Here is a 23,752-nt window from a genome sequence, read left to right as displayed (position 1 = left end):
ATGGAAGTGCAGAGAACCTCTGGTCCAGGCTTCCGCACACATATCGTCCACATTACCCAAGGAATCGCGATAGGCTCAGAGACCGTAACAGTGGATAACGCGCACATGGGCCCTTTTATGTTTGTAGGGGGGAAAGATACGCACGGAGGCAGATACATACACAAAGAAAGCCGGTAAGGAAAAGAGTGAGGTATTTCACAGGAAACAATGAGGTGGAAATCCCTGAATGCAAGACCAGGGAAGGCCACTTGGGAAGGTTCTTAGTAAGTTTGCACAAAACGGCATGAGGCTTTGGGACAGTCCTTTTGCTGACTTGCCCATTTCAATTAGTGTCCTGTTCAGCAGCTCCATGCCAAGTTTATGCTTAAGGTCAAAAAGGCCTTTGTATCTGCTCGACACCTTGACTCTGCACGGACTCGCGGCACAAAACAAGAGTGGCCGCCATACTTCCCATGTCAGTCTGCATCAGGAGCCTCAAGAGAAACTCAAAGCTTTTTGAATTTGACTAGTCAAACGATTGTCCCTTTGAAGAAACAGGAAAATGTTGTCTAAATGCTACCAACTCCCCAGGTTGACATTTGAGAATGCAGTCAGTGTGGGGACATTTCCCCTGAGAGTCCTATGCTTGGGAAGGTGACCCAATAGCCCAGGACGCATGCGCACTGATGCCAGGATTGAAAGATGAACAGCTTTCGGAAGGCTACCACATTTTGACAACCAAAGGAGGGATATGATGCTGACTTCTGCCACTTCCCCTTTTCTAGGTCTTGCATGTCTCATCTGAGCAGCAGTCTGCAGTGTACCTTGCATGGACAATCAGCCTGGCTTTCGGTGAGACACTCTCTCCAGCTTCCACCAGGCCAGGTCTTCATGCTTTGGCGGCTGCAACTACTGCTGATCCTGGGTGAGTAGACAGGTCTTGCAGATCCCTTGGGTCCTTAAATCGGTCAGGGGAAAGGTTAGGGAGCTTCTATCTCCGATTTTGCGCTCTTCCTTCGACCTTGCGGATTTGGGACTGAGGAAGAGAGGAAGGGACCGAACATAAAGCTGCTGAGAATGGAATAGCAGAGAGAGGGGTTACGGCTGTGGATACAAAGTCATTCAATGCTTATAAAACATACGTTTTAATTAACCAATTAATTGCTTTTACTTACGCACTATGGGTGGTGCTGGGTGGGAGTGGAGAAAGGAACAAAATCAGTCGTGTCTGTGTTGCTGGAAATTTTCTGAGAGCTGTCAATGTTTGAGGAACACGGCTTATGTACTAATCTCTGACTCTTGGCTCCCTTGCAGCTTCTGGAGGTGAGCAACTTGGTAAGTTTCCCTTTCCCTCCAGGCCTCGGGTTCACTGGGCATCGATCACCTCAGGCAGCACCCCTTGCCCCAGTCCTGGTACATGAGGGCTGCATGCATGTACCCACAGCCGTGGGACGGAGGTCAGACCTATTCCTATGCTGGCCGAGCCCCAGTTCTTTCCCCAGTGCTAGGCTGCCTCAGTGCAGAGAGGAAGGGAACCTTTGCAGAAGGAAAGGCAGAGGCAGATGGTTGATATTGTAGGCAGGTGGCTGACCTTGAGAAGACTTCAGCCCTGACCTTCATTACACCCTAGAGGAGCGGTTCTCAACCTGTGGGTCATGACCCTTTGGGCGTCAAACGATCCATCCACAGGGCTCCCCGAATTCATAACACTAGCAAAATTACAGTTCTGAAGTAGCAGTGAAAATGATTTTGTGGCTGGGGGTGGTGTCACCACCCAAGGAACTGTATTAAAGGGAAGCGGCATTCGAAAGGTCGGGAACCGCTGGTCTAGAGTGTGCCTATGCGTGGGAACGGACTCAATGGCAGTGAATTTTATTTGGAATACTTTGAGGTACCTCCTTCCGTTTGTCCAAATTAGTCCCTGCTTTCAAAAAAACAGAAAACCGAACTCACTGCCAACAGATAGCAACCCTACCGGGCAGGGTGGAATTCCCCCTGTGAGTTTCTGAGACTGTAACTGTTTACGGGAGTAGAGAGCCCCATCTTTCTTCCAAGAAGCAGCTGGTGGTTTTGAACTATGAACCTTTGGTATCAGGCCCAACTCGCAACCACTGCGCCACCAGGCCTCTGCTGCTGTCAAAGAGCATGGAAGTTGCACTCGTTCTTTGAGGGAAATGCCGCATCCGAATCCTTACACACCCAAAGGCGCTCATGTGACCGTCACATCTCAATGTCCAGTCCCATCAGTCTGTAGCAATTCTATACACCAGTTTGATTTCCCAAACAACCCAGACCCTTCATCCAAATTCATTGCATCCCTTAATTATTAATTATATTTCAATTTTGTGAAAAGTGGAGAGAAGTTACCTTCCCAATAGAATCTTCAATTAAGCAAGGTTAAAAGTAGTGAAGGAAAGAAAAGGCTGTAAATAGTTCAAGGTCTGTTTGTTGACCTTTAGGAGCGTTTTCCGGCCGGGTCTGATGGGGTGCCATGCTCTGGCCCCAAAGTCTATTTTTAGTATTCCCTGGGGACTTCCTTGCTCTGTTCCCCTTGCTGTTCTGCTGCAGGCCTTTAGTGTTTTGCCTCAGTGTGGTGGGATCAGATTGGGTGCAATTCCCACACTGTCTCCAGTGTTGTCTTCTGTAGGGCTATGGGTGAGTGAGGGGTGTCGTGTCTCATAGTGGGACCGGCCATATGGTCCTCTCTGTGCATTGGCTGCTCCAAGTGGGGCTATTGTCTTCAGAGCTTGGTGGGCCAGGGTATGCTCCACTCCCTTCCACCCCCTTCACTTGCTTCTGCTTCCATCTGGGTATGGTAGGTCTGTTCCTTTCCCCCATCAGAAGTTCTAGTGTCATTCTCTGTGGCACACCCTTCCATGGTGGGGGTCTGGTTGGGGCCGGCCCTACAGTCCAGTCTTTTTATGGATTCCTCCATGCTTTGCGTTGCCCTCCCGGGTTGGCTCGTCGTCATGGTGGGGTCTGTATGCACATTCCAATTCTGTGGGGACACAACCAATACTCTCCCCCTGGGTGGGTTAGAGCCCTGTTCCCCTCATGTCATTATCTCAGTTTCTCCCCATGCCCATTCTCCCTCCTCCTTCCTCCTTTCCCCTTCTTTATGTTGGACTCACATGTACCTCCCTGGGTTTGGTCTGACCTCGCACCTTGACTTGTTTGTCATTTTGTTGTTGTTGTTGTTGCTGTTTTGTTTTTCTATGTTGCTTTGATTGGCGCTATCTTGTTTTTATGTGCATATTATTATCTCTGCAGGCCTAACTAAATAAGAGGCTGGATAAACAATGGGGAGAAGAAAACAATGAGATGGATGGTTCTGGGGGACATGGGAGAGGGGGAGGTGTGTGGGGGGGGATGGAAGTGGTGTAAAGCAATTCAGAGACAAGGGAACAATAAGTGATTCAAAACCAGTGGCAAGGAGGGTGTAGGAGGTCTGGTAGGGAGTGATCAAGGGCAAGGTAACTGAGAGGAATTACCAAAACCCAAATGAAGGCTGAGCATTGTAGTGGGACAAGAGGAAAGTAAAAGGAAATAAAGGAAATAACTTGGAGGCAAAGGGAATTTATAGAGGCCTAAATACAGGCATGTACATATGTAAATATATTTATATATGATAATGGGGAAATAGATCTAAGTGCATATATTTATACATTTAATATTTTTTAAATCACCTTATTGGGGGTTCATACAATTCTTATCACAGTCCATATACCCATCCATTGTGTGAAGCACATTTGTACATTTGTTGCCATCATCATTCTCAAAAAGGTTTAGTATTAAGGTAGCAGATGGACACTGGGCCTCCACTCAAGTACTCCCTCAATGCAAGAACACTTTGTTCTATTAAGCTGGCACTCCATGATGCTCATCTTCCCAACACGACTGCTGAAAACACATCTGTGCATAAGAAAGTGTGGTGAAGAAAGCTGATGGTACCCAGCTATCAACAGATATAGCATCTGGGGTCTCAAAGGCTTGAAGGTAAATGAGTGGCCAGAAGCAACAAAGCCCACATGGAAGAAGCACACCTGCCCATGTGAACACAAGGTGTGAAAGGGATCAGGTATCAGGCATCAAAAAATAAAAAAATCATATCATTGTGAATGAGTGGGAGTGCAGATTAGGGACCCAAGGCTCATCTGTAGGCAACTGGACATCCCTTTGCAGAAGGGTCACAGGAAGGAGTCGAGTCAGTCAGGGTGCAGTGTAGCATCAATGAAACACACAACTTTCCTCTAGTTCTTAAATGCTTTTCCCCCTGCCCCGCACTATCATGATCCCAATTCTATCTTACAAATCTGATTAGACAAGAGGATGTACACTGGTGCAGACAGGAATTGCAAACACAGAGAATCCAGGACAGATGACCCCTTCAGGACCAGTGGTGAGAGTGGCGATACCAGGAGGGTGGAGGGAAGGTGGGGTGGAAAGGGGGAACCAATGACAAGGATCTACATATAACCTCCTCCCTGGGGAATGGACAACAAAAAACTGGGTGAAGAGAGACATCGGGCAGTGTAAGATGATAAAATAATAATATTTTATAAATTATCAAGGATTCATCAGGGAGGGGGAAATGGGGAGGTTGGGGGGGAAATGAGGAGCTGATACCAAGGGCTGAAGTAGAAAGAAAATGTTTTGAGAATAATGAGGGCAACAAATGTACAAATATGCTTGACACCATGGGTGGACGAATGAATGGATTGTGATAAGAGTTGTATGAGACCCCAATAAAATTATTTTAAAAAATAGAAAGAAAAGAAAAAATTCTTCAGAATAAAAATTATGTTGTTCTCCTAAAAAGAAATAAACATAAAATAAATGAAAGTAGTGAAGGTGGGGTGTGGGAGTGGGGGGAGTTCACTAAATGCCAAATAGGAAGGGTTTTCTAGAATCTAACGATGTGTCCAGATGACGTGTTTCTGAGATCAAGCCTGATGTGGACAGGAGGCATGGGACAATAGCATTTCAGCATCAGTCCACTTCTTGCCCAACTGCACGTCTCACTTCATGGTCTTTTCTGAACCTTCACTAGGGACCTGAGACCTAGGTCCTGTGAGGCAAGGCATAAGATGAGGAGGCACAGATTTTATCCTAGGCGTTTCACCGAGGTTGCTTCTGTTCAGTTCCAACTTGATGCCAACTTGGAATTAGCTGAGGCAGACTCGGCTTCAAAGCTAGACCCTTCTCTGTCCTGTACCTGGTCACCCCCATTCATCCCCAGCGGACTTCATCTTTCTATTTCCTGTCCAGGAACAGCTCCCAAAGCTGTGGTTCTCCTCCAGCCTCCATGGAACCCGGTATTCAAAGGAAGGACAGTGACTCTCCTCTGCAAGGGACCCCACTCTCAATCTTTGGAAGACACGTCTTGGTATTACGAGGCGACACTGCAAGGAAAATCGGAAACTATTAAAATAAAAAAAACCGGAAAGTACCAATGCAAGACTGGAGGGTCCTCTCTCAGTGACCCGGTGCATGTAGAATTTTCATCTGGTGAGGAAAGAACATCATAATGGGCAGAGGACCTTGGGCTGGGTTAATGCAAGATGCCTAGGCAGAGGATAAGCAGGTCTGGGGGTATCTGATGTACAGAACCAGTGGTAAAATAAGGAGCTAGGGCAGCAGTGGGCCAATGAGTCACCGAACTCACCCATCCAGAGAATTGTGGGCAACTCGGTGGTTCAAAGGGACTGGGGTCTAAAGAAAAGTACGAGATAAAATTCTTCTTTTGTATGAGGAAGCATGGGTGGTGCAAATGGTTAAGCATTCAGTCATTAGTGCAAAGGGTGATGGTTCAAACACATTCAGAAGAACCTCAGAAAAAAGGCTTGGCGATTGTTTCCTTAATGTCAACGCCACGACAATCCTATGGTGCACGGTAGAGCACAGTTCTAAGTGAAAAAATTCGGCTCAACAAATTCACAACAATATGGGCCTCTCTCAAGGGCAGATTTTGGGAATTGGTTTACACACTAGGGCAAGGAAGAATTGGGTACTGGGGCCACATAAACACGTGGGGGAATGACACTTTCAGGTATGCATAGCACTGCAGTTCTTCTCTCGTGGGCAAAAGAGAGAATTTGGGGGGGGGTAAGAAGAGGGGATCAATTGAATGTGTTCCTCCAACTCTTTGCAGATTGGCTGATCCTCCAGGCTCCATACGATGTCTTTGAAGGAGATGATGTAGAACTGAGATGCTTGGGGAAAGAAGACAAGATAATTATTGAAAGGACTTACTACAAGGATGGAAAAGAACTTGCTAGGATGAAGAACAAACAGTTAGACCGTTTTCTAATCTCCAGGGACAGTGTATATGGCTGCTCTGCTTCTGGGGAAAATATTTTTAGAACATGGACAGAACATTCAAAATCTCTCAGGATCCGAGTTCAAGGTAATAATGACACTCCTGGGGATAGTAGGACTTGGCAGGGAAACATTGTGTGAGACTTGAGGGAGAGTGCTCATGAGAGGACATCCGTGCTCATGAAGAACTTCGTGTCTCCATCATGGGGAGGGAGATGGGAGTTGGTTCCAGGCCCATGATTTTCGATCTCCTAATAGCCAATGCTGAGAACACAGGGATATCTTTTCAGAAGCACGTGCCTTACTGTCCTAGAGATTGTGTTTGCTCTTCTCTCTAGAACTGTTTTCACCTCCTAAACTGACAGCCAGCCCCATGAACCCCATTGAAGGGAGCCCAGTGACTTTGAAATGTGAGACCTGGCTCACCCCACAGAGGCCACACACCCAGCTTCAATTCCGCTTCTTCAGAGAGGGCCAGGTCCTGGGAGCAGGATGGAGCAGGTGCCCAGAATTCCAGACTACCATGCGGAGAGAAGATTCAGGATCATATTGGTGTGAAGCAGAGACAACGAGGGAAACCTTCAGAAAACAGAGCCTCCATTCTCAGGTTCATGTGCAAAGTGAGTCTCCATGGGGCTGCCCATCCAGAGTTAGAGCCAGGGAGAGGAGAGTGGTGGCATCTCCTGTCCCATGGAATGGTAACAACAGAGGGGAGCTTCCAGAGTGCCTGATAGTACTCCCACTGTGGTTTAAACAGGAGACGTGCTGGTTACCTGTTCTGCTGCTGACTGCAAAGTCAGCAGTTCAAAACCATCAGCTGCTCTGTGGGAGCGAAACAGGATGTTCTACTCCTCTGAAGAGTTAGAGTTACAAAACTCCACAGGGGCCATCTACCCTCCCTCTGCGCCACGGGGAGTCGGCATCGACTCTATAGCACTGACTTTAGTTTTTCCCCCTAAGGGTCAACACTGGCCTATTTTCAATAGACATTCTCATTCACCTAAAGTAGTCGCTTACCATGTATTGTGTTTCCAGCCCTATGGGTAATCTAGAGACACACGGAATATTTTCTGGTGAGTTAACAGACAACTGAAGGCACAGCTGATCACATGATGACTGTAGAGATTATACCAGTTGCTTCCATTTAGGGGTTTAAACATAAACCAAAATAATTGGAAATGAGATGAACATGAACTGGAAGTAGAACTGGATAAGAATAAGGGGAAATGAAGGTGGGGCCAGAGTAGACTTTTTTTTAATATGAATCATTTTACTGGGGCTCCTATAGCTCTTATCACAATCCTTACATCGGTTGTATCAAGCACATTTGTACATATGTTGCCATCACAATTTTCTTTTTTTCCCAAGATAGATATGTCTATTATTTCAGCTGTCTGTGACATATTTAATATTCTTCATCAGCATTATAAGGCAAAGGCATCAATTTGCTTAATCATGGTGTTCAGTATCCAGTTTTCACCCGCATATAGGCAACTGAAAATACCACAACTTGGGTTAGGCACCCACCTCAATCTTCAAAGTGGCATCCTTCCTTGGTGACACTTTAGACAAGTGTTTTGCAGCACATTTGCACAATGCAATACATCATTTGATTTTTTAAAAAATCACTTTATTGGGGGCTTTAACAGCTCTTATCACAATCCATCCATGAATTGTATCAAGCACATATGTTCCCATCATCATTTCCAAAACATTTTCTACTTGAGCCCTTGGTATAAGCTTCTCTTTTTTCCTCTCCCTCCTCCACGCTCCCACCCTTATGAATCCTCAACCAATTATATATTGTTATTATTACTTTGCATCTGACACTGTCCAGCTGTCTCTCTTCACCCACATTTCTGTTATTCATCCCCTGAGGGTGTGTGTGTGTGTGTGTGTGTGTGTGTGTGAGAGAGACACATCATCACTTTCAAACATTTTCTTTCTACTTGAGCCCCAGGTACCCTCTCCTCTTTCCCCCCTCCCTCCCCCACCCTCCCACCTCTGGGAACCCTTGATAAATTATAAATTATTATTTGCGTATCTTACACCATCTGCTGTCTCCCTTCCCCCGCATTTCTGGTGTTCACCCCTGGACGGTGTGTGTGTGTGTGTGTGTGTGTGTGTGTGTGTGTGTGTGTGTGTGTGTACTGGTAAAAGCAGTCGGAGGGCTGTGGATTCCGAGCGTAGTCACTTCAGGTGAAGGAGCAGTGTCCTCGGTGTTCTCTCTTACTCCAGTCCACCGGCACATGGCTGACTTCTTAAAGGCAATATCCATAGAATGCGACAGCAGCCAACACCAGGTTTATGAAGATCAAAATCCTGCCAAGGACAGGATTTGTATGGATGTTTTGGGAAAGGTGTTTCTCTCTTGATAATAATAAAACCTACTGATATTGAGTTGATTCTGGCTCGTGGCAATCCTGAGTCATAAGGTTTCCACGGCGCAGACAGACTCATCTTCTCCCTCAAAGCGGCAGTTAGCAATTCAGTGCTTATCCAACACCAGGGTGATGTTTTTACAGCACGCACGCTTAAGCCCTTATTACCTACCTCCAGCCTTTGCCCGTTGCTCAAAGGTGCCTATTGCATCCGCCTTGGTCCTGAGACGCTCACCTGTTGCTTTGTGCCTTGCAGGAGTCGCTGTGTCTGATGTAAACCTAGAGATCCGGCCCCAGAGCGACCAGATAATCGAGGGAGAAGACCTGGTCCTTATCTGCTCTGTAGCTATGGGCACAGGCGTGATCGCGTTCTCCTGGCACAGAGAGGGCAAAGGGAGTCTGGGAAGGAAAACCACCCATTCCTTGAGGGCAGAGCTGCTGGTGTCCGCTGTACACGAGCGGGACGGTGGCCGGTACTATTGCTCAGCCGACAACATGCATGGCCCCATCCTCAGCAACAAAATGGTCGTCTCCGTCAAAGGTAAGTTGGCAGGCCTCCTACTCATCCTACGGTTCTCAGGCCAGGATGCCGCACCCTGTTAATCGCGAGGGCCTTCAGAAGGAGACAGAACAGATTGTGAAGCTTTACGAGCTATCTAAGATGGGCAAAAATGACCAAATAAAATGGAGCGATCTCACATCTTGTGGAGAAGACTGAGTAGTGAAGAAAACAGAATTACCTAGAACTACTCACAGTATGTTTTCAGACAACTGCTTCTGATTATTAGATGAGGAACGTGTGATCAGGGGCCAACAGAAACTATTAGAGACATGCTACTCCTCGATTAGGGTTATAAATCCCTATGTTAAGGGTTCTTTTGTCTCTGTCAGTTCCAGTGTCTCGCCCCATCCTCACCCTCCGAGCTCCCAGGGCCCAGACCATCATCGGGGACATGGTGGAGTTTCACTGTGAGGTTCAGAGAGGCTCTCCCCCGATCTGGTACTGGTTTTATCAGGAGGATGTCATTGTGAGGAACAGCTCGGGCCTCTCTGCGGGAGCACACTTCAATCTCTCTCTGACTGCCGGACATTCGGGGAACTATTCTTGTGCGGCCAAAAATGCCCTGAGGGCCCAGCGCAGTCACAGAGTGCCACTCAATGTCATAGGTAAGTTGGATGTACCCACAGCGCTTACAACCAAGAACAGACGGCTGCTTCATAGAAGCCGGGCATTGCTGTGTGTTTGCCTGTGTGTGACACCCCAGCCGACTTTCTGCTCTAGCTGTGTTTCAAGTAGGAGTTCTGGGATTTTCTTTGTAGTTATGTGTTCAATAATTTAAACTCTTCCTTTATTTCTTCTACCACTGCCCTCAACAGCCACAAATTCCACACAGGCTTCTCAGTAGAGGTGCAAAGATCTTCCAAGATACCAGATATGTAATGGTTGACAGAGGAGTGGAATCCTATATCAGCATCTTTACATCTGAATATCTTTGTCCAGGACTAAACCATTCCTCGCAGATGTGTTTTGCCCCCACCTCCAGTCTGTCCAAATGGCTACTTTGTGCCCTGGACTGCTAAAGGAAACGCGTCTCCTATGGATACACCCACCATCGGAACTGCGGAATTTCCTCATGGCCTCCAAATCCTAATGACTCACCTATCTTCTAGTTTTCTGCAATCGCAGTCTAGTAGGAATGTTTGAGCGCTGGGGAATCATATAATAGGACCATCCCAGTACTCTAAAGCAAATGTTTTCTTCACCAGGCTACTGAGGTATCTCATATTTCCTGCTTCCAGCCCATGTTGGCAACTAGTCATGTCGGAGGCAGCCTCAGTCTAAACCAGGATAATTACAGAGGAGATAGAAGCAGGGGAGAGAGAGAGAGAGAGAGAATTCTCAATGATTTAAATCTTGACAGACTCTAGAATCTTACCTCCTCTTGCTTTCCAACTGTTCTAAACTTTTAGGTTACTTCTGACTTCTTGCTTAATAATGACCTACATTATGGTCAAATTTTGGCCACAATCAATGAAGGCATCGGAAACTAGAAGTTCCAGACACTATGCTGAAAACATGAAAGAAGTAGTTGTGATGTCTTGAATGAATATTTTTTTCTAATCTTGACTTAGGTTTCCTCACTTATAAAGTCATTGAACCAAGTAGACCGATGAGACCCAAACACCACTTTGAGTGAAAGATGTTGAACATGCATCCTCAATATGTATGTGCTTGTGAGTGACGTGCGTTGATGGATTACGTACTACTGTGCTAAGGAGCAAGGAGCTCTGGTGGTGCAATGCTTCCACATTGGGCTGCAATGCTCAAGGCCAGCAGTTTGAAATAGCCTGCCACTCCTCAAGAGAAAGACTGGGCTTTGCACTCCCATAAACAGTTGCAGTCTCAGAAACTCACAGGGGAAGTTCTACCCTAGCCTATAAGGTCACCAGCAGTCGACATTGACCCATGGCAGTGAGATTCTGGATTGTGAGGAGCCAATTCAATATGCACATTATAAAACAATTTCTTTAATTAAGGAGGAAATAAATAATATTTTTTAAAATCCTTAGAATCTTTTAATCAATAAGTAACTCAATAGGCTTCATGTATTTTAAAAACTCTAGTTTACTTTTTGTGGCACTTACTTGAGATCTGGTTCTGAGTTTGGCTTCTTCTAACTGGTTCTAACGGATGGTGTGGTTCAAAAGGCTAGCTTCACAGATTTCTGGACGCAGATGGAAGCAAGACGTCATTAGATGCTCTTTCAAATCCATGCAACTCATTTTAAAATCTACACACTATTTATAAAAATATTCACATTGATATTTGCGAGCAAATTTTCATTTCCATTGACATAAATCCATTGTCCTTGTAAAATAAAGGGCAGGTGCTTTGTATTTGAATTCCTAACAATCGGCTCCCATTTTGGAACCATTGTAAATGAGCTACAACATTTGACTTTCACATCCAGGTTTCCTTCCAACATAGAACCAGAAATCTTACGGTCTGTATTCCATATTAATGGCTTTCTGTTCTTCCCAGTGGTTTTATTTCTATGATTGTAAATTAAAATGGAAGCCATTACCGCTAGTGCTCTAGCTGGATCCCCCCCCCCCCTGAAAACCTAGTTCAATTCAGTTATCCACGTAATCATTTAATACTGAGCGTCTACTATCTCCCAGGAAACATTCCATCTTTTAGAAATAGAAATACAGGAATGAGTAAACAGACACGTTTCCTTCCTTGTGGGCTTCAAGTCCTAGTGAGGGAGTCAGGTACACAACAGAAGGTGGAGACGTAGATAGGTGGGCAGACCAAGATGAAAAGGCAGGCGTTAACCAAAACCAGATGCCCGTGAGTTGACTGGTTCATAGCAACTCCAGGTATGCTACAGTAGAACTGGGCTGCATACAGTTTTCAGAGGCAGATTTTTCTTTTGGGTCAGAATTAGATTCTGTAGATTCTCAGGCATTTCTTCTGAGGCACCTCTGAGTCAACTACACCTCCAACCTTTTAGTTAGTAGTTGAACATATTAATTATTTGCATCATCGAGGGACAGATGGTAAACAAACAATGGCCACTGAGTTAATTCTGATTCATAATGACCCTACAAAAAGGTTTCTGAGACTGTAGATAGTTTCTGGAACAGACAGCCTCAGCTTTCTTTTGTGAGGAGTTGGTGGGTTTAAACCACTGACCTTGTAGTTAACGGCGGCACCGGGCTCCATAGGGATTGATGTTACTTAACCAAATGCATTGCCATTGAAGGGATTCCTTCTCACAGAGAGTCTAGAGAAGTGGTTCTCAGCCTTCCTCAGGCCGCAACCCTTTCACGCAGTTCCTCATGTGGTGGTGACCCCCTCCCCCAACCATCACATTATTTTCATTACGACTTCATTGCTGTAATTTTGCTACTCTTATGAATCAGGTGAACCTGTGAAAGGGTCGTTAGACCCCAAAGGGGTCACGACCCACAGGTTGAGAACTGCTGCTCTGGAGGCTAGACTAGAGTTGCCCCTGTGGGTTTCTGGGAGTGTACATACACGAGCAGGCATTCTGATCCTATCCACACAGAGATAGATGTTTGATGGGGCTGGATGCTACTTGGGAAAATGAAGCAAGGTAATTCCCTAGGGAGTGATAGGGCTTACTTTAGAACGGTGTGGAAGTCTAAGCCATACAGCTAGGTCTCAGGAGTCAGGAATGTTCTTAAATGAACCTTGTTCTTAGCTGTTATTTCTATCAACAATAATAACCAACACTTACTGAGCCCATGCACGATCCTTATTACTTATAATAGTTTGAAATATAGTTTATTATAGCTTCATTTCACAAAGGAATAAACAGACTCTGAGAGATTTAAAGCATTAAAAAAAAAATCAAGATCACAAAGCCAATGAGGGGCATAGACAAGATCCAAGTCCAGGTTTCCCTGAATTCTAGGTCTATGTTCTCACGGCTCAACGATGCTGGGTATTTTCTTTATTAGCTTCTTTGGTACACACAAGTAAGTAAGTCTGCTGATGAACTTTTCTCTCCCCCAGTTGCAGTGTCTCGCCCCGTCCTGACCGTCAGAGCTCCCAGGGCCCAGGCTGTGGTGGGGGATGTGGTGGAACTCCTCTGTGAGGCTCAGGAAGGCTCTATTCCAATCTTGTACCAGTTCTATCATGAGGGTGTCGCCCTAGGAACAACCTCTACCACCTGTGCAAGAAGCGCGTCCTTCAACGTCTCTGTGACCGCAGAGCATTCTGGGAACTACTCCTGTGAGGCCAGCAATGGTCTGGAGCCCCAGCGCAGTGAGCCGGTAGCACTCAGTGTCATAGGTGGGTTTGAGGTGACTCAGCTAGAGGTCACAGTTCTGGTCGATTACACATTTCTGCCATAAATTGTCCGCATTCTCCTATGTCCCACAATTTTTGCACGTGCACACCAAGCTTGGGCTTCTGGACCCTGGTACTGATGTCATGAGGACAAGAGAAAGGGGGTAGATAATAAATAATCTTGGATGCTGATGATCACTGTTCTAGTAACATTATTTTGAAGAGGATGCATTATACTGGGAGATCCTTCATATGGAGAAATTGAGCCCTGGCAAGAAAATGTACCTGGCTAGATCTCCGTAGTTTTGTGAAGATCTAAAACCATTGCCTTTGGAGCTCAAGTGCAGTCTTTGGAGCTCAAGTACAGTCTTCCTCTCCAGGGTCTTCCAGGAACAGAATGGGCCGTGTTACCTCAGGAGGCATCGGGGGGCTGTGCAGCATCCTGGGCCTTGCAGCCCTGGTCGCTCTGTTATTCTACCTTTGGACCCGAAGGAGATCCAGTAAGTGTTTATTTCTTATTCTCTGCTCTGGTGACAGCATGCTTCCATTTCTCCTCTCCTAGCGTCCTTGCTATTCTTTTGTAAACTACCAATGATTTTAAATGGGATTTATGTACAATAAATTGTAATAATAAATTGGAGGTTTGTGTGCATCCTATGAAGTTCCATTATTCCCTTTCAAGTACCGAGCTGTCACTTCCACTACTGCCATTTTCTAGGCAACAGTGACCAAAAGGTAAAATAAAATTCTCAATGAAATTGCTACATTGTGTGTTTAATTGGAGATTTAAATCAGGCAGTAGAGTTTTGTTTCCATTTAAAATTTAGAAAGTTAAGTAGTTGTTGACTTGCTTCACTCCAAAGCCTACTGAAAATACCAAAAAGTGTGAGCATAGACACAAGACCTCCATTTGTACCAAAAATTAAAAGTATAGATGAAAACCTAACCCTGAAGAACATTGGTCAAATATATTTAAATTTGGATAACATTGAGGACACTGAGAATGATATTGAAATTCCAATATCCAATCGTTTGTTGTTGGTGTGTAGGAATGCCAAAACCCAAAGCAAACTCAATACTATAGAGTCGATGCTGATTCATAGAGACCCCCACCCCGCCATGAGGGTTTCTGAGACTTTAACTGTTTACAGGAGTAGAAAGCCAATTATTTCTTCCACAGAGTTGCTGGTGGTTTTGAATTGCTTACCATGCAGGCCACAATTCCAAGCTTCACTACTACACCACCAGGGCTGGCATGTAGAAGTACAATTGGTTTTTTGTTTTTTATTTTGGTGGGGGTATATTGACCTTAATACCCTGCAACCTTGCTAAACTCACTGATTAGTTAGGTGGCCATGGATAATCATATAATCTGTAAATAAAGGCAGTTGTATGTCTTTTCCAATCTATAGTCCTCTGATATCTTTGTCTTGCCTGTTGTATTGGCTCTAACGTCCTATGTATAATGATCGATAGAAAAGAAGAGAGCAGACACCCGTGTCTTCTTGCTGATTCTAATGGGAAAGCAGTCCATATTTCGCTGTTCAGTATGATGTTGTTATTATTGGCTGCCATTGAGTCAGTTCTTGATTCTGGGTGATTCCATCTGCTGTCATTTTTATATCCGTCCTCTTGTAACTGCTTTCGTTTCTCTGATTCATGGATCAGTCGCCTCTGAGGGTCTAGACTTTGTACCTCAGTGGGTTGTGTCAATGCAAGATGTCAAGACTTTCTATTTTGAAATGAACAATCCCTTGCTTTTGGGCTGCTCCTTCTTATAGTCTAACGTGACATTTTATTTTCTCTTGCATCTTGGAAACCAAGTAAATAAATAAAGTTGTGCACCTATATGTGATGAAAACCCGACACATTTGCCCTCACCGTGCTGCTTCCACGTCATCCCACTACTCCCTCCCCTCAAGCGGCTGTTGTTCTTCTTATTTGGAAGACACATGGAACCAATGTTTTATGACTGATATTTCAAAGCTACTAGGGTACTTAGCATTTTCTTAAATAATACTAAACAGAAATTTGTGTCTCTGTGTTTGATTTCTAAATGTAAAAGAGACTAAGAACATTCCAACCTGAATCATACTCATTATAAAATGCATCATTTGTTGTGAGTCAATTGAATCAATATACAATTTTATAAAATTGAATTAATATACAATATTATAGTTTGTCTAATTCTCCTAATTATTCATTAAATTCAACTCAGTGAACCTCAACCTGTTATATTATCACCATGCTAGAGATTAAAAGAATCCCAGAGTTTTGTGGAATGTAACTAATTTCCTCATATTTATGTATCTATGAGGAGTCAGGGTCAGGCCTTAATGGGGGTCTCTCTGACGTCTGAGTCACATTTTCTCCGTTAACCTTGTTGACTCATAGAAGGGTAGTTATAGCTTGAGAACTGCAGCCCAACTCAGAACCACTACACCACCAGGTGCCTCGGTCGGTTAGATCTTATACTTCAACTGTTACTTTTCTACATCACGATCCATCTCTGATGACAGTTTTTAATTTATCATCCACACTAGAAATAGAGACCGTAGGAGCTCAGCGTTGAAGCTGACAGTGTCTTAAAAACCAAAAACAGACTGATCAGTCATTGCAACACCAAATCATACCAGGTAAGGAAAGATTTCCTGCCACCTTCTGATGTGACTCAGATGAACTGGATCTCAGGACTTAGGTCTCCAAATATACCCTCTGGGGCCAGTATTTTGTTTTTAATAAAGAAGCTAAACCAAGGAATCTGACAGTCCAGCCTCTCCTTTACTCTTCTCAAAAGCTTTCCCATCCTACGTGCAACCCCTTTCGAGCAGAATCTTCATCCTCATTAGTGCTAGATCTTCTCTGGGACAAGCACAGCCCTTCCACCTTTCTCTAAAACCAAGAACTCTGCTCCCTAGCCTTCGCATGTCCCACAAGTTACAAGATAAGTGATGAATTTGTTGGCTCAGTAGTTGAACTTCCTGGTTAAAATTTTAGTAATGTAACTTTTCAACTAGTTGATAGTATGCACGTAGATAAGCTCTCCATACTGCAGTTTCTTCATATGTGTACTGGTGATGATGATAGTAATCTCTACTTTTAAAATCTATGAGACAAGTTGATCACAGTGTCTGGACCATACATCTTCAGTAGATATTGTTGTTATTATAGATAGCAACCTCTCTGGGTCTCTTCAGATTGTATCCTGGAACTGAGCTAACCCACCCACCCACAAGAACTTTGTTGGTTGATTTCTGTGGTTCTCCAAGCTCTAAGGAGACAGGTACAGGGTTACCCGGGAGGCCTGCTCCTTTGGAGAACATTTGTGAACAGCATTCAGTCATTTTTCATGAAGGCAAGTCTGAGTACGCTGACTTTGGGCAGCAATTTGGGGTCTCTAGGCCTAGTGAGACAGATGCAGGGCTACAGATCAAATCAGGGAAGGACATGGTCCTATTTCCATGGCTGATGGAGTAGACTTCCATATTAAGGTTACCAGATTATTAAGGCAACCAGCTATTAAACATTGTTTAAAATGTCATTTGCAGTCCTCAGAGTATATGATTTCATTCATTTCACTGTTTAACAGACATTTATTGGGTAGTTTCTACAGGAGATACCAAAATAACTAAGATAAGTTTTGCATCCTTTAGCACACACACCTTCTCATAGAGGAATGCAATAGAAGCAAACACAGAAATAGATCGTTGTAGTGCAATCTAGTCATTAAAAGGTCCTGCGTGCATGGAAGTATTTCACTTACTACAGCCTGTTGGCATTGGGCAGTGTGGGGAGGAAGAATGGTAAGTGGAAATGAGTCTGATCGGAGATGGGAAGAAGAGAAGGAGCGAAACATTGCACTGTGTACCCACATGACATGGAATTCACTGTTTCCGAAATGAATGTGCAGAATTTACAGTACAGAAAGAGAGACTAGATCTGAGGTTCTCTTTGCACGCTCACTGACCCGCACTGGTGTAAGAATTCTGTATGATTTTACACCTTTCTTGGCCTTTCTGGACTTCAGGCTCCTTGTCCGCACCACTGGGAGAACATCTACCATATAGGGCTGCAGTCAGGGCAATGAAACACTTCATGCAGCATCATCTGTTATGGGGCTGCATAAAGGTTTATATAAAAACACATTTCAGAATGCAGTTAAGCTCACCGTGTTGTCAAGCAGACTTAGTTTTCAAGTCTGCTAATCAGTCACAAGTGCTTGGAGTTGAGATGGCCACTACTAATATGCGGGGTAAGTGTGCTCCAAGATGAAGCTGAATAGTCAGTAAGATTTTCCATAGCAGGAGAGAGCATGGATTCGTTTTCAGGGGAGGACATTCTTTAGAAGAATATTCTAACGCAGAGTACATTCACCTCACATGAAGAGAGAGAGAGTTGAGCAGAGACTGAGCTCATGTAACATATGGATGTTTCTTTGTTTGTTATGCAGGAGGAGTTGCTACCAGCGGAATGCCGAGGTGAGGTCTCGCCCTTTTGGCTGTGAGCATTTTCAAGATTTACTTATATCCAGATTAAAGGAACACAGTGAATCATGTACATTTTTCGGAACACTTGACAGGACATCTTTCCTTAGTAACATTTTCACTTTCTTATGAAACCCGAATGTGTAATTAAGAAGACCACTCATATTTCTAAATAACCAACCACCTCATGGTTAGTGGGTCTCTTCTGACGCATAGCAACCCTTGGGTGTGGTAGAACTACCCACGTGGGAGTAGAAAACCACACCTTCCTCCTTCGGAGCGATTGCTGGCTGCCAATTGCTGACCTTCCGGTTAGTAGCCCAAACTGTAACCCAGGATGTTACTAGGGCTCCTCGCCTTTCTAAACAGACCACATATCTATACATACATGTACAGAGCCCATGGTCTTTGCTGTCCATGTTCACATTTCCTTCAATCGCCCCGTTGGATTCATGAGCGCTGAGGTCTTCGTGGCATCACCTTGCATAACCCACTGCCACGGAGTCGATGCCCACGCAGCCACTCTACAGGCCAGGGCTGAGCTGCCCCTGTGGGTTCTGAGACTGCAACTCTTTGCGACAGTGGAAGCCTCATCTTTCTCCCTCGGAGCGGCTGGTTGTTTTGAACCACCCACGATGCCACCAGGGGATCCAATTATTCATTCGATCATTGCTCTTTCTTCCCTTCATCAGCTCACGCATTATATGATTGCTAAATGCTTATACTGTCTGCGCCGCCATGTTAACTGCAAAAGAGAATGGAAAATAGAAAACAAAATCAACACATTTCCTGAAGAATCTTCATATCGTACAGGAAAGGTTGACTATTGAAACCTAAAGTGGAAAATTGAAGGAGAGCTTGTGGAAAAAAGACAAAGATCAAGTGCTGTGGAAAAGGAACCTTCTCTTTATATCAATGTGAAAGTATTTTCCCTTTTGAAAATAATTTAGCATTTTCCATAGAAGAATGTTTCCCTATCAGAAAGACCCTGAGACAGTGTGGCGTTTGTCTACTAAGTGCGCCTCAGTCTTCCTGTCCTGTTTATTGCCTGTATTCCATGTTGGGGCGCCTCCCTGCTTGACATCTTCTAGAAAGAGTCGTGTAGACTCTAGTCTAAGAAGCTACAATTCTTTTACATGAACTGCGTTGAGCTCTGTCTTTCTGGATATTAATTTCCCTAAGGCTGTGTCATCCATAAATCCTTCACTCCCTTGCCTCTATCTCCTCTGTCACACTTATAGACCCGGCGAGTCCCTGGAGCCTTCCTTGCTGGGGCCCCCTACCACAGACTCCCTAAAGCCCCCTTCTTCCAATCGACAAGCCCTAGTGGAGCTGCAGCCAATGTACAGCAATGGTGAGGACTTCTGAAGAAGCAGAGGGCTCCCTGTATGGGCTAGAGTGGGAGAAGGGCAATGGCCATGGCCCAGTCTCATCCAATTTAAAAATAACATTCCTGGCATTATGTTTTGAGAGAGAAGGTGGCTATGAACTGGGGGTATGGGAAGATGCATCTCGGGGGTGGGGTATTGATCACAGGTAATGATAACATCTTGATCTTCTCTCACAGTAAACCCTGGAGGCAGTGAGCTGTTGTACTCCCAGATCTTGAGCATCCAGCAGGCAACAGAAAACCCAGGTGAGACGTGTCCCAGACAAGTGAGATAAATACATATACAGAGCCTATGGTCTTTGCTGTCCAGGTTATTGACCTTAAATCAAGGATCTCAAATACAACTTTTAAGTGGAGGCTCCTCCCGTATTGTGAATTATATAATCGTATTCATCCCATGCTACCACCCTTACTTTATAAGCCCTTGGAGGACAGACATTGTGATTTCTTTCTTTCTTTTTTACTACCATACCCATAACATTTAGCTAGTGAAATGCTTGGAAAAGATGTAGACACCCTGAATTATTTTTAATTAATAAATTCACTTTTTATAATTTAACACACTATTGACTAAATTAAGCCTCTTGCAATCTATTAAGTAGACAATTTTCCAACAATCGGATTTTAGTGTGATCCTTGAGATGCACAACTGATCATGGCATTTCCTAGATTGAACATTCTCCACTGAGTCTCCATGTCAAACTCTGTCTGCTACCTGTCTCTGCACTCTTTGGGGCCTCCAAGCTCGGCCTGTGGCCCCATTCCAGTCACACTGCACTCCTGGCATTGCCTGGTCATCTCCTCGTGGGTGGAATCCAACTCATAACTACTCTATAGGACAAAGTAGACCTGAGGGTTTCTGAGGCTGTGAATCTTAAACACACACACACACACACACACACAAACATTCCATACATCACGTGTATCAAGCACATTTGTTGCCATCATTCTTTTCAAAACATTTTCTTTCTACTTGAGCCTTTGGTATCAACTCTTCTTTTTTCCCCTTCCTCCCTTTTTCACCCTCAGACCCTCGTGACCCCTTGATAAATGATAAATTATTATTTTCATATCTCACACCATCCACTGTCTTCTTTTGCTCACGTTTTTGTTGTCTGTCCCCTTGGTGGAGGGGTATGCATTGATCATTGTGGGCTGTTCCCCATTTCCCCTTTCCCTTTCCCCCATCCCCCTCCCCTCATGGTATCAGTACTCCCATCATTGTTCCTGAGAGGTTTACCTGTCCGGAATTCCATGTGTTGAAAGGTCTTATCTGTACCAGTGTCCATGCTCCCATCTAGCCGGGTTTGTAAGGTAGAACTGGGGTCATGATAGTGGGAGATGGGGCAGGGAGGAAGCATTAAAGAACTGGAGGAATGTCATTGGTGCTCTACTGTACCCTGATTGGTTCCTTCCTTCCTTGTGACCCTTCTGTGATGTCCAATTGTCTACAGTTGGGCTTTAGGGAGGCTGTAAATCTTTATACAAAATTGCTTCATGTCTCTCCCATTGAGTAGCTTCATGTCTCTCCCATTGAGTAGCCTCATGTCTCTCCCATTGAGTAGCTCCATTGAGTAGCAACCTTTCAGTAAGCACCCCAATGCTTAATCCCCTCTACCAACAGGGCTTCTTGCCTCATTGTACCAGACTGCTTCATGCTTCAGCACTCCTGCTTGTGACTTCACCTGGACTGCCAATGACCCTACTTTACTTGGTGACCCCTGCTAGTATTTCAGGACTCAGCTCCAGCACCACTGTGAAACTTACGGCGATTCTACTGCCTTTCCCCATGCCCAACCTGGGACATGCTGGTGACCCTTGGTGGCATCAGCTTAGTTCAGTATTTCTTTCTTTGTGTCCATAATATTTGTTGGATTATCCTCTTCAAGCGTACCTAAAACTTCATAGGCAGTCATTGTTAGCAATGCTAATTGGATGAATAAGTAAATAAGATGCAAACATGCGTTGGGAGGATAAAACACATGCACTGAGTGTTCTTAATGGCTCCATGCTGAAACGTTGATTCCTTAAACATCTGCTGGGCAACTTCAGAGGGACAACTGATTCTCGGACCTCTGCTAAGTTCTCTGTACAAAGTGAGCCATGCTCTCCCTCTTCCTGCAGATGCTCGATACTTCCACGAAGGTAGCCACCCCTGGGGTTACAGTGTATAGAGGTGCAAGAAGGAAATGGTCAGGAAAGTTATGCTGAGCATTTGGTGGACAAAGGAGAGCCTTTGCTAGTTAATGTAAATGAGTATTGTGGGGGGATTTTCCTGGGAAGACTTGGAAGAACTCCACAGAGGAAAAGTCAAGAAATGAATTCAAAGATGAAAGATTGGCTTGGAATCCATTAGTAGTAGGCTGTAAGTTGAAATATGGTGTCCATGGTGGAACATTCATTTTTTCTTCTTCCTATCCAGCAGCAAACTCATCAAGGATGCATCAGGAGGATACGGTAGGCAGGTTTTCCAATCTTATTCTCCCATTCTGGTCCTTTGTAGATTTTGGTACTTTTTTTAATCTTAATTTTTAAAAAATCATTTTATTTGGGGCTCGTACAGCTCTTATCACAATCCATACATCCTTCCATTATGTCAAGCACATTTGTATATTTGTTGCCATCATCATTTTCAAAACATTTTCTTTTTACTTGAGCTTTTAGTATTAGCTCCTCATTTTTTCTCTCCCTCCCTTCCCCTCCCTCCCTCATGAGCCCTTGATAATTTATAAATTATTATTTCATGTCTTACACTGACCAATGTCTCCCTTTACCCACTTTTCTGTTATCCATTCCCCTGGGAGGGGGTTATATGTAGATCATTGTGATCTGTTCCCATTTTCTGACTGTGTTTTTACACAGGAGCCTCCAGTCATCTATTCAGAGTTGAAGAAGGCGCACCCAGAGGACACCCTAAGAGAGGCTTACAGCAGAGACAGGGACCACGAAGATGCTACAGAAAACTATGAGAATGTCCCATGCCCATCATTGGTCTCAGCCAACTAGCTCCTTGCCCAACGAGCACCACAGAAACTCTGGGAAAGCAGCCTGAGCCATCCTCCCTGCTCTTTCCAACCAGGCCCTTCCTTCCAGCCAGATCTGCCTCCTAGGGACTGGACTGCAAGAGGTGCAAGGCTGTGCAGAAGATCTGTCCATTTTCCCTTTGCCCAAGTCTGTGTTTTCTAGAACAGACTGAGCAGCATTCGAAGAAGTTCTTCTTTCTTTCCACACTGAGCACCCACGATGGACAGGTAGGTCTTCAGTGCCTGAAGTTGTGGACTAGAGAAGAGAGAACTGGTCTCACAAGGACGACAAAAGTGCACACATGACTATTGATCTCATTGAGATTGGAAGCTCTTGGTATGCTCCCTGTGCAAAGATAATTTTCTCTAAATATTTTGTTTCCTTTTGTGAGGTTTATGGTGGCAATTTTTATGCTTGATATATGAATTTATGCTGTGCTCCTGTAACCAAATTGGAAACCATCAAAGTGAGATGACACTGAAGTGGAATTTTGTCCATATAAGATGATATTCCAAACCTAGTAAATCTCAGTTATGTTGAAAAATGATCCCGGTATTTCAAGAAATAATCGGATTTAACATGTGACCCATTCCATCCCTATTCCAAAAACCTAAGGTGTACAGAATTGAATTAATCATGATCTTTGCTTTATGCCCGTTTCATCATAATGAAATGCATAACACTCTAGTTATTTGGCTAGTTTTAATCATGTCAGAATGATTCATTAATGTCCAAACAAAAGCCTACTATAGCTAACCATTTGGCCTTTCCCACAAATGCCTTGAAATCTTAGCCTCTATACATGTGTGTTTGATCTTATTTAGGAACAAGGTGTTCTCTGTTATGTTAATGTGGCTCTATCAGTGTGAAAACCAAACTTACTGCCCTTGCACTGATTCTGACTCCCAGTGACCCTGTAGAACTGCCCCATAAGGTTTCCAAGGCCATAAATTGTTACAAAAGCAGACTAGTCATATTTTTCTCTGGCCACATCTTCCCCTATTTGAGGGTCTGGCTGGGGATTTCAAACCTTTTGGTTAGTAGATGCACATTTTAACCAGTGTGCCACTAGGAAGATCAGTGTAGGGTGTGTCTTAAGTCAGTGACTTTTGAGATATAAGGGCAGATTAGACACGGAAGCAAACAAGTACAAATGGAGCTTACCACATGATGGAGGAGGAATAGCTGAGGCAACCATGTTCCTCCAGAAGGGGTTGAAAGAGACTTTCCCTAACGCTATTGCCCTTTATCTAGACTTCTAGCACCCTCCCCTCCCCCGTGCTGCCAAATTGCCAGAATGTAAATTTCTGCTCACCAAGACCATCCACTTATGGTATGTCTGTTATAGAAGTGC

At 44.4% G+C, this 23,752-nt stretch overlaps 1 protein-coding gene across 1 annotated transcript; it reads left to right on the top strand.

Moving 5' to 3' along the window:
* LOC142438002 (Fc receptor-like protein 3) lies at positions 1-22,380 on the top strand. Its single transcript, XM_075540761.1, has 15 exons — positions 1-173; positions 765-904; positions 1,294-1,314; positions 5,248-5,487; positions 6,131-6,385; positions 6,636-6,917; positions 8,935-9,219; positions 9,570-9,845; positions 13,225-13,503; positions 13,881-14,000; positions 17,951-17,978; positions 19,226-19,338; positions 19,552-19,620; positions 21,800-21,831; positions 22,237-22,380. Exons 1-15 carry the CDS (start codon positions 1-3, stop codon positions 22,378-22,380), a joined length of 2,457 nt encoding a protein of 818 aa, XP_075396876.1.
* Positions 22,381-23,752: the final 1,372 nt, after the last annotated feature.

Source organism: Tenrec ecaudatus, chromosome 1 (assembly GCF_050624435.1).
Source record: "Tenrec ecaudatus isolate mTenEca1 chromosome 1, mTenEca1.hap1, whole genome shotgun sequence".
In the NCBI taxonomy this organism is placed as follows: Eukaryota; Metazoa; Chordata; class Mammalia; order Afrosoricida; family Tenrecidae; genus Tenrec; species Tenrec ecaudatus.
The sequence above is the reverse complement of the archived record's forward strand: the minus strand, read 5'-3'. Positions and strand labels throughout refer to the sequence as shown.